This window comes from Candoia aspera, chromosome 4 (genome assembly GCF_035149785.1).
Source record: "Candoia aspera isolate rCanAsp1 chromosome 4, rCanAsp1.hap2, whole genome shotgun sequence".
NCBI classification, from domain to species: Eukaryota; Metazoa; Chordata; class Lepidosauria; order Squamata; family Boidae; genus Candoia; species Candoia aspera.
In genome coordinates, this window is record NC_086156.1 from 14,943,135 (window position 1) to 14,955,343 (window position 12,209).

The 12,209-nt window shown below is 35.9% G+C and overlaps 1 protein-coding gene across 8 annotated transcripts in view; it reads left to right on the top strand.

The window, feature by feature from the left end:
• Positions 1-12,209, top strand: part of PARD3 (par-3 family cell polarity regulator) — a 581,236-nt gene that overhangs the window by 412,943 nt on the left and 156,084 nt on the right. For all 8 annotated transcript variants that reach the window (XM_063303447.1, XM_063303448.1, XM_063303444.1 and 5 more), the window contains 2 exons: positions 5,099-5,326; positions 11,006-11,222. In XM_063303447.1, the coding sequence (XP_063159517.1) occupies positions 5,099-5,326; positions 11,006-11,222 (445 nt within the window). The remainder of the gene's footprint in view (positions 1-5,098; positions 5,327-11,005; positions 11,223-12,209) is intronic.

Below are 12,209 nucleotides of genomic sequence, written 5' to 3' on the forward strand. Positions count from 1 at the left end.
AAAGTAAAGCTGAGGGTGCATTATTTCTAAGGACTTTGTAAAGTTTTTTTCTAAATAAATCAACATTTATGAAGCTTCTGATATTTACTACTCATTGTTTCTAACACATGTTATGTGTTAAAGTGTGTGGGAAATGTGCAAGAAATATGGTCACCACAAGAATGTACTGTATACTGAGACAAAGAAATTTGTTTTAGCCAGAAATATCTCAATGCAAAATGAGTCAGTGTGGTTCATGCCTGTCCAATGGCCAAAAGATGCTTACAACACAAAACTTTTCAAATAGAGATCCACAGTACTAAATATTTCTAAATAGCTTAGCCACACATCACAAAAAAATACCAGCAATCACCCTAGGCTGTTAGCTATTCTGACCTAGGGATGATTAAAGATAGCGATAGTCAGAATCCCCAGTAAAAACCTACCTACTCTGAATTTCCAAAGAATATTTTAGGTGTAACTTCATGTAATCCAACAGTTCTTGATAGCTTTTGCTTTTCTGAATAGCGTAGTAGGAGAAAGGGAAAGAAATAGATGTGGGTAGGGGGAGTTATATTTCATGAATCTATTGGAATAAACTCTTCCCTATGAAAACCCAGAATACAATAAATTTGATTATACTGTTAGGAAAAGAAAACCAGCATCTCTGGTCCAGTCCTCATTTAACTTGTTACCATGTATACCAAATAGAAGAACACATACTATGCATATTTACAGGTAGCCAGATACTTCAGTAATAATATTGAATTATATTTCAACATTACTTGGATCAATTTAAAATCATCTCTTTTATCTATGCAAAGCTTAATTTTATGCCTGAAGAAAATCCTTTTCGAAGAGAAGCATTCTGATTAAATCTTAAGGGTATTAGCATTTCAAAGGTTTTTAGGACTAAAAAAAGTTGTATTTCGCTATAATATACTAAGACAAACAGTGAATGTATGTATTGCAAATTCTGAATGGAATTTGATAAAGGAAATTTTCTTGACATTTTTCAAGATATATTGGGTCATCAAAGATTTGTTGAACAATCCAGTGGGCTGATGATGGTTTTTCAGTCCTATTCATTTCCTAGTGTCTCTTTTTAGGAACCTCATCCAGGTTATCATTGGCTGTAGTCTATGTACAGGGAACTCAGTTGGACTTGTACTGAGTAATAACAAGTTGAAATGTGTGTTGGGCTATGACTGGGGAGACCAAGGTTTACCCTCAGACAGAGCAGCTCACTAATGACTTTGGGTCAGTCATAACCTTTCAGCCCAATCTATCACAGGATTGATGTGCTGATGATTAAATTGGAAGATAGGGTATTACATAGGTCTCATGCTCCTGAAGGAATATGGGGTATAATATCAAGGAATAAATCATAAACGATATTCATAGAATTACATTTGAAAAAAAAAATCAGGTCCGAAACCCAAGAAAGCTGCATTTAAAACCTATTGAAACCATTCGTTTGACATAGCCAAATCTGCACAGGGGTCATCAACCAAACCCTGAATTCTGACAATTAATTCCTGGCTAATAGATATCCAGTGAAACAATGAGCTGTTCACACAAAGGTGTTTTTTTTTTTTAATAATCATAGTATACATTCTGCTTATGTAGGATTATTTCTTTTTTTCTCTGTGCAAACTGTCCACACCTATTTTGATGGCCACCCAAGTTCAATAAATACTCTAACCTTTTTTGCAATCCATTATTAGTTTTACTGTACTCTGGGAACATTAGGTCATATCCCATCTCATTCTTCCTTTGGGATTCCCCATCTTACATAAATATTTTTCTCACAATGATCCATACTGAGGAGCAGGAAATAGTTTTTTCTTCAGTTCCCTTGTGAACATGAATAGGTACCTAATGTAACTACTGTTTATAAAAGGAGTAAGAAACCATTCAGTAATTTAAAAAAAATTGTTGTGCATTATAGATATTCAGATGCAGAAACTGAGGAAGTTTCACATTATTATGTAAAGAAAAAAAAGCTTTTTCTCTCACATTCATTTTAGGAGCAAATCTAGTCAACAGCTCCCCTCCCTCCCTCCCTCCCTCCCTCCCTCCCTCCCTCCCTCCCTCCTTCTTTCTTTCTTTCTTTCTTTCTTTCTTTCTTTCTTTCTTTCTTTCTTTCTGTTTGCTATTTCTCAGATTGGATTTGAACAACACAGAGAACTTAGAAAATAATACAATAAGTGATTGTACTAAAATAAGTTTAATAAAATCCTTATTGAGGGTCAAATGTATGTGGAGTCAGATGTAAAATGCAGATAGTTTTCCACACCCACCAAATATACGTACTTCCCCAGGGCAAAACACTTTTTTTTAAGCATGCTATACTCACAACAGACTTAACTACAAATGGTTTGCAAGCCTAACCTAAAGTTTATTTACACAGGTGGAAATCACTGAACCTTCTTTTTCCTTTCTTCCTCATTCTACACTTGGCCCCTGCCTCTACTTTTCTCCAGGCCTTTCTGCTTCCTAAAATACTGGGGTTCTGTGAGGTAGGGGTTAGTTCACAGAAGTATAAATTCCATGACTTCATATTGATATATGACTTTACAGACTCTTTGGTTCAGCTGTTTCCAAATTTTGCCTTTCTCTTCAGCCTAATACTCAAGGCTGAACCCTATTAAAAACAAAATACAACTTGAAATATAACATTAATATTAAAGTTAATTAACTGTTAAAAGCCTAGAGAGAAAGATGAGCCTTTACAAATTTTCTAAATGCTAAGAAAGTGAGAGCTTAAAACAACTTCTGAATCAGTGCATTCCGCATGCAGGAGAAGACTCTATCCTGTGAGACAGATATATGAGTTTTTGTCAGTAGGAACATCTTCCTGTGCAGATTCCTACAGATTTGAACAGCGAGATAGATTCAAAGTGGGAAAGGCAGTCCCTTAGGTAACCAGGCCTGAAGCCCTTTTGGACTTTAAAAGTCAATAGCAGTACCATAAATTGTCCTTGACAAGCAGCTGACAACCAATGCAGATCTTCCAAAATAGTCATCATGTGATCCCTGTATCTTCTAATGGTTAGCAGCCCAGATTACACATTTTGCACTTGTTTTAGTTTCTACATAGTTCTCAAGGATGGTCCCACATAGACTGTGGGATAATAGGATGAGATGCAACCAAAGCATGGATAACTGTCACCAAATCAGATCAACTCAGAGTTGGAGCTGATTCGAGCTGTAATAGTGCAGAAGTGTTCCTCACCACAGCTACCATCTTCAAATCCAGAGATAGCTAAGGATCAAGGAGCACTCCCAAACTGTAGACCTGCTGTGGAGTCCTTGGTGCTCTCTGAGCTTTCTTGTTTTCTTGCAGACATTTCATTGCCAGACTAGGCAACATCTTCAGTGCAAAAAGGGAGTGAGACTTGCTCTCTGCGTATATGTGGTGGCTTGTCCTGCTTGTGTTGGTGGAGATGTTGTTCTCTCCTTAGGAGTTCCTTGATTAGGTTGTTGTTTGCTGCTTGGTTGATTTACTGAGTTAATAGTTCCTTGATTAGGGTATATTGTGCTGTTTGATTGTTTCTCTGGTGTTAATCCTGGTGTTGATCTTTGCATATCTGGGTGCTGATTGCTGGCAAGGAGGTAGACCTACTCTTTTTGAGGAGTATAAACTGCATCTCAGTCTGCAGGTGTAGCTTTCTAATTACCAACAGCACCTCCATTTTGTCTGGGTTTCATTTCAGTTTGTTCTCCCTCATCTAGCCCATTATTGAACTTAAACACTGTGTAAGGATACTAATTACTTATTTGAACTTGAATGACAAGGAACAGTAGAGCTGAATGTCAGCAGCATACTGATGGAGCCCCACTCCAAAGCTCTGAATGACCTCCCTCAACAGGAAAGCTCTCTGTCCTTGTTCATATTTTAGATTTAATTTCCATGTTGTTTTTAATCAACAGGATTGTTTAGACACCAACTAGACTGTTGTTAACTTTTGGCACCATGATTCTTAAGAGTCCCCTTTATATTCAAAGATCATATCATATTTTAGACTACTTTCATGAAATATCTTCTGAACTGCTTGTGGATCCAGTCAGTCAACAGCATTCAGTCCATGTGATGCCTGTTATAACAATCTCAGCTAGATAGAAACTTAACTTTAGTTTAAAAGAGGAATATCTTAGCTTGATTACTAAATGTATTCATAGTCAATATGAATCTCGAGAAGCCCTCAGTAACAATAGGATATAACAATTATGTTTTATAAGACCACTTCCTGATCTTTTTGGTGTAATACAGTGTTGATTGAGTATACTATGGTTACTCATAGACATGCCATTTAAAAACCTATATTTGTTATTTTAATTAATAAGATTTTTTTGTTTATTACTGTTATTTATTAGCTTATATTCCCTGTGCTTTTATTTGTAATTATTAGAGTTTTTATCATGCTGTAGTAGTCTCTGTTAATAATCAAGGTAAGGAAATTTACATTAGTTCCGTTTAGTCCATAATAAGTGTCGACATGAGTTTCTATGTATAATAACTATACTGATACAGGTTAATTAATTCTAGGGGAAAAATCTATGTAGACTAGCCCTTGGGAAAACTGTAATATTTAAGTGCAGGTTATTAAAATTCACTTCATGAAAGTAGCTAGTAAGGCAGAATTTTCCCTAGATGTTATTCTAAGAATGCAGGCTGATTTTAGGTCAATGCACTCTCTGTAATGATTGTCATTTCCAGTAGTTACATAGGATTGTTTTGTTTTGTGTAGTTAAAAAAAAAAAAAAATTAACTGGCTATGCCATTCAAGTTATAATGCTGACATCTTTAATATTTGAGTTCTAATCCCCCTCCCTTTTTAACAGCTTGGTAATTATTTTGTTCTCATTAAATTGGTTGAAACCAAAATGATGACTTTGCCTTCCCATCAATTTGAAAAGTGGGATGTTGCTAACCTTATCAAATTCATAGAGTATGACTTGGCACTCGTAGCTTAAACTGGTAGAACTGCCTAGAATTCTCCAGAGATTATAGAGATAACGTGAATAACACTGAAAGTATTCCCAGTAGACTGTTGTGGATGTGAATAAATCCGTGTGAATTCTAATTAACTTTTTTAAAAACAAAACTATTAAGGTTCTCCAACCAGAGATGTGGGCCCTTCGTTAGGCCTGAAGAAGTCCAGCTCCTTAGAAAGTTTACAGACAGCAGTTGCTGAGGTGACATTGAATGGTGACATTCCTTTCCATCGTCCACGACCACGAATAATCCGAGGGCGAGGATGCAATGAAAGTTTCAGGGCAGCAATAGATAAATCATATGATAAACCTGTTGCAGATGAGGATGATGAAGGCATGGAAACCTGTAAGTAAATTCACCATGTAAATTCCTTTCTTTAAATTTCCTTTAAAACAGTCTTCTATTTCGAAATGAATAAATAATTTTGGATTAAATTCTGTTCGAAATCTCAGTAGATGTTTTAGGTTGCATCAATAGAATTACAGTTTCCAAATCAGAGGAAGTAATTGTTCTACTTTCTTCTTCTACCTTGGTGAGATGCACATAAAATACTGTATTCAGTTCTGGGTAGGACACTTCAAGAATGATTCAGTTCTTGGGACAAGAAGAGCAGCAAGGATGATCAGGAGACTAGAAATGACTGGAAACCCCTTAGGCACTTTCTGCTGGGAAAAAAAAGAGAAAAAATGAACTTGTGATTTATGGGTTTGATGATTAAAAAGGGTAGACTATGGAAAGAAGGAAATTTTGTTGTAATCTTAGGGTAAAATATAAATGTACTTGTAACTGTTGTTTAGAGGATCAGAAGCTGCTTCTTTATAATCTTTCCTATCCTATCCTATCCTATCCTATCTCTTTCTTTGCACTTTTTTACTTACTACTTTTCCTTACTTTCCTTACTGTTTTCTTTCAAAATGTGTATTATTTTTATTCTTTTTAAAATTTCATATATATATATATATATATATATATATATATATATATATGAATACGAATATGAATATGAATATATGAATAGAGAGGATAGGATAGGAAAGAAGAGTGTGAAGAAAGAGATAAAGGAGAGATAGATTGTTATAGAAAGGAAAAGGAGAGATTATAGGAAATAAGTGGGCTAAACTGTCAGAAAAAAAATGTCTGAAAGGGGATATGATAGCATTCTTAAAATACCTGAAGTGTCACACAAAAGGTCAAGAACTTTTTTCTCATTCCAGAATGCAAGACATTAAATACTTGTCTTATATTACAAGATATCAACACTCAGTTAAATTTTAAGGAAAATGTTGTAGAAGTAAGATCAGTGCAAACAGTTACCTAAGGAGATGGTGCACTGTTCTTTGCTGGATGTGTTCAGGCAGAGATTAGACAGCTATCTGTCTGGGACACTTTATTTTGGATTTTCGTGCTGAATACTACACTGGACTTGATGGTCTAAATAGCTTCTTCCAGTTCTGTGATTCTATTCTGTGATACTTTTGAATAGACATTATTTGACTGCACTGTTAGTCTGTTGTTTACCCCACTGTGAGGATAATTTTACAGTTTCTTTTCCAATCAATCCAAGACAAAGCCACATATCTCCACTGTTCTTTTGTTCATGTCTTCTGTTAAGGTGTTGAAGTCAGCCTTCCTAACCAGAGAAGTACAGATGTATTTGGGATGAGGTGGGTCGCAATATGTCTGGAGGACAGTACAGCAGCTTCTCCTTTGTTTAAGGTTCTTGTTCACAATAGATGCCTTTTTTCTGCTGCAACTTTTGTCTCCTCTCAGCCTGAGAGATTAAACAGATTTATAGTGAATAAAGTTATTAGAGGCTACTATGCTTATATATAAGCTCAAGTATAGAACATAATTTCCAATATCTGTTTTTGGAGAATGTGAATGGGAGGAGATGAATTGCCTCTGTCTCCTGATGGTGGACTTCTCAAAAGTCTCAGGAATAATCCCGTAGAGCATTTCTCTTTTTATAAATGTTGATTGGGAACATACCGTGTATTTAAGAAAAAAACAGTTTCTGAAGGTTCAGAAGGTGCACTGATGTCACCAAAGAAGCCAGACAGAATTTTTAGCCTTATTGTTATTAATTTTTGCTTAATAAAATACAGTGCATTAATTCTGTGAAAGACCATAATATCTATTGTACTATTTGTCTTCTTACAAGTGGAAAATCTCAGTGTTGCTACTTGCAGTTTGCTGAGGAACATAGGTACTGCAATACTGGGGGAGCTTCTCCCCTACTTGAGTTGGAGCTGGTGGAGAGCTATATCTGATGCTTGGGTGCAGAATTCTATATATGGAGAGCAGTGAAAGGGCTGGGGTGAAGAAAAGTAATACTTTAATTAAAATGTGTAAGCTTGGCAGATTCCATAAAGGATTAAGTTAGCAATCAACTATTACATATTCTAATGGGATTCACTTACATTTTTACTTCTTTCACCCTAAAAGTGATCCTAACATGGAGAGAATATCTTTGGGAGAATATTTGAGCAGAAAGATCTTACCTACTGGTAGTAATAATTTGTATTAATAGTATTTAAGGTTTTATTTGTTATGGATTGTTTTTATGGAGATTTTATAGATGTTTTTAGCTTCATATATTTTTAAGCAACCTAGAAAGAGCATCTGCAAGGGGTAGGGTCAGATGGTGGCCACAATCATGTACTTGAAGCCCTTCCCCTTTGTTAGTCTAGTCTAGTTAGACAGTGACCCAGAAAGGCTTAAATCTGAATTTCTTGGATCCTGATTTCTTCTCCCACTGGATGCATCAGTGCATACCACCACCCTGGAGGGTCCCCTAGGTGTTTATATGTATACGAATACAACCTAGTCCTTAAGATCCAAGTCGGAATGTGACATGGTGACCACATTGAAGTGCACTTGGAAATATTCATTATGGGCTGGGCATCAGGGAGTTAAAGGGTTGACCGAGACGTGTGTCACTAGGTAAATTATGTTCAAGCATTTTTTAGGCTTTCTTCAGTGTATGTGCTTTGTATGTGTTTATGTGTTTAAAGTAATAATAATAATTGAAAATTTAGAAATCTTCCTTCTCTCATTGTGAACCAATGGAACACATTGCTGGAAAATTGCTGGTTTTAGAAGCCTGAATATTTGTCTTTGCCAGCCAACTGTCTTTTATTTTGTTTTGTTTTGAAGAAAGAGTTACAATGGATTGTTTATAAAGACATCTTTATGGTGTCCGATTGGGAGTTCTAAAATTATAGCATAGACCATGTGATAGAGGAGCACACTGACTCTGCAAACATAATATAATTGCTCCCCTTAGAAGAATAAGCTATTCATACTCTTAAACAATGTATGAAAGCTAAGTTTGGCGGAAGGTACGTATGGATTTTTAAGAGCTATAATCAGAAAGTCAGAGATGACTGCTTGGGATATTTGGATCATATGAATCATAATGCTTGTTTTCAAACTCTTGAAAAGGATGACAAGAAACAGCACGTTTTTTAGTGTGTAGTCTGAGCGCAAGCCATTTGAATCTGAATAAATTGGCAAAGCTTTCTTATCTCTCTTAATTGCTGGAGTTTCGGCTGGTATTAAGTAATACAATAAGCAGGCTAGACACTCAGCTATGGAGCAGTTTCATGTTCAGTAATTATGTTTTCTCGTATGCATTTTGCTTGCTTTATGAAGTAATTAGGAAGAATAGCTTCAGAAAATTTGGCCTGTTGGTCCTGTTCAACAGAGGTATAAGCACTCTTGCATCATATGCAAAAGGGCAATCTGATTTAATATTCTCTCTGCTGCTATATGAGAGTCCAAACAGGGCTATTTTTATCCTTTTATTTTTATTTAAAACAAAGGCATATTTTCAAAAAAGGTATTATCTATGAATGAAGAGATAATTACTGAAGTTACAAAATTAATGCTCAATATAACATTAGTAAAAGATACCAAGTACAGTGCAATGAGTTGTTTTCAAGTATAAATTTTTGAGCTTAATGCCAAAATCTCCACTGTATTAATATCCATAAATATTAAAAAAGAAGAAAAAAGAAAGAAAAATCACCCCCTGAATAGGATCATTATTGGACATTGAAAATTGGCTTATACTGACTCATGCCATTGCCCCATATGGCTTTGTATTGTGTATAATGGCACGTAGCACCTTTTCATTTGTCCATCAGCTTTTCATTATGTATAAGAATTGACTGTAATTTTCAAGGTTTCATTTTAAAGTCTTTCTCTTACCTTACCTTATCATGTATCTTGTATCTTGTATATCTTATATTTCTTATGCAGAAATATTGAAAATTCAAAAGGGTTCACGAACTTTTAAGCACCAGTGTATCTTTCTCTTTACACCTTTTGCAAAACACCCAAAAAGCTCAAGGGAGATAGCACATCATAGTAAAATGCATATACTGTGCAAGTAGTAAATATGCATATTCTCATTATCCTTCTGGATGCCTCTGTAGCTTTTGATACCATTAATCATGCTGTGCTTCTGGACTATTGCAAGGGTTTGGGGATCAGAAGCAGTGGTTCTCCTCCCTAAGTAGGCAGTTCCAATCAGTGATCAAGGGGAACACTCAGCAGAATTTTTGACCTGGTCCCTGGTGAATGACTGGATGGGATGGAGCAGGTTCGGATTGAATCCCAGCAAGACATAAATACTGTCTGGTTGGAGGGTAGTTTCAACTTCAGCTCTGGTTGGAGTTGCATTACTCCTGAAGGAGCTGTTGTACAATCTGGACATCCTTCTGGACTCACCTGCTAGAGCCACAGGTGAAAGCTGTGGCCAGAAAAGCCTTTGGCCAGCTTTGGCTGGTTTCCAGTTGTGAGCTTTCCTGGATCAGAAGGTGCTGACTAAAATGGGTTGTCCTCTTTCATTTAGACTACTGCAATTGACTCTACATGGAACTGCCCTTGAATATGACTTAAAAGCTATACCTGGCACAAAATGCCTCTGCCTGCCTGCTGATTGAAGCTAACTAATGAGATCTATATTACAGGGATTCCACTGGTTGCTGATTTAGTTCCAGGTCCAATTCAAGGTGCTGGTTATTACTTATAAAGTACTTTATGGCTTGGATTCTTGCTACCTTTGGAATCATCTGCTGCAAGTAGAATCTGCCCACCCAGTATGTGCAGGCTGAAAAGGCATACACTTGGTCCCAGCCTCCTGGAAAGTAAAAGGGAAGCAGCTGAGAGGATGTTCTTTGTCATGGTCTTTTGTTTTGGAAAAGTTGTCACTTGGCAAATAGAATGGCTTTACCCTGCTATCATTTAGAAGCAGTTAAGATGAAACACTTTCACAGAGCTTTTAGAGTGAAGCACTTTGTGGGGGGCTGTGAGCATCGCCAGCACGTGTTGGTGTTACCGTGGTGTTCAACTGGTTTTATTGATGTTATCTTGTTTTAGAACTGTAAGCCACTTAGAATGCATTGAGTAAGCAGAATATACATATTGTAAATAAAAATTAATGTTGTATAACTTGTTTCACCTGTTGCTAGCCTAAATTAAATCAACTATAGGATCAAGATGCAGATTGAGAGCAAACGTTTAGAACTGCATAGGATCTGATGTCTTTGAATATGGAAGAGTCACTTTGTAATATCTTTTTCATCTTTCTTCTGAAACTGGGTGTGGGATTATATAGTATGTGAGCTTTTAAATTTAGAATTATATGGAAATTGATACACTGTATGCCGTTCCAATAACACTTTAGCCAATGGGAAAAGTAGATGTGTTATCTTGATAAACTATGGTTTATATTGATAAGAATGAACTTTGTTCCACGCCTCTAGGTGTAAATCTCCTGCTTGCCTTGTCTGCTTTGAAAAGAGTAGGGAAAGTGGTCAGGTTTTATTAAAATTTGTCAATTAATTGGTAGTTTCTCTGTTGTCTGAATCTAATAAAACTGCAGTTTACAAAAATAGGTGGAGTTGGTGGGTTGAAAAACAACCATATGGTTCTTGTGTATGAAACTGATACAGTTTTTAAAAAAAACCTTTCTGTTCTTTCCTTCCATCCCCTGCTAAAATTTCCTTACTCTTTTAGTGGAAGAAGATACAGAAGAAAGTTCACGATCAGGTAGAGAATCTGTGTCCACATCTAGTGACCAACCATCCCATTCCCTAGAAAGACAGATGAATGGCAGTCAAGATAAAGGAGACCGGAAAAAAATTGGGAAGGACAAGAAAAAAGATCGAGATAAAGAGAAGGATAAAATCAAAGCAAAAAAAGGAATGCTCAAAGGTCTTGGGGACATGTTCAGGTAGGAATTGCAGAAAAGCTTAAATGTTTATGTCTCATTGTTTGTCTTTTGCTGTTCATCATATGCCACATTTGGGAAGTGGGACCACCTGTTTTCCTCATAACTTTATTTATAGTTCACTACCCATTTCCCAAATACTAATATTCTGGATATAGTTAAAATATGTTATTGAATGTTTTGTCAGTCATTCACCATCTACAACCTGACAAATATTACTCTATGAGAGTAAATTCTATTTTTCTGAGATTGACACCTCTGGATAAGGGTCAATATTTTCACAAAGCAAAGGAATACTAACATGGACATCTTCAGAGGGGACAAGAAATTACCTGTGGCATAAATACTAAGCTATGTCCTTTGCAACATGAGATAATTATGTGTGTTTCATCATGCTGGCATCATCATGGTTTATAACAGACATCATTGAATGATAACCCTAGATATTTTGTACATTCATGATAATTCATTATTGAAATGCTGTCATGGCCCAGTTCATATCTTCACATACTGCTTGAAATATTAGCATGGAAACTATGCTTCAAGTGGTATACTGAGATTCCGTGCGAAGTTTGGGCAATTTATGTCAGTACTTCCTTTCTGGTTTTGTATATGGGATGGAGAACATTTCCTAACTGCCAGACAGGAATTAGGTTGTTTGCACATGATTGGGGATTTAGCAAAATAGACTCACCATAATTATTTAATCATTGTGATAACTTGAAAGACATTTTTAAGGAAGATGATGGTTAGAATGCCATTCTTAAAGTATAACACTGAGAAAGCCAATAAGAAATTACTAGGCAGCCACGGAATAAAGTCTTGAATAATGTATCATTTGTTATTTTTTTTAAATAAAAACTAAATTCGTAATGAAAGGTATAGTGTTTGTTACAGTTGTTAATGAATGATAAAGAGGATGTGAGCATATCCTCTGATCACGTTCTCTTGAAGGCAACACTTGCCTCAGGTACACATCAGTTGTCTAAA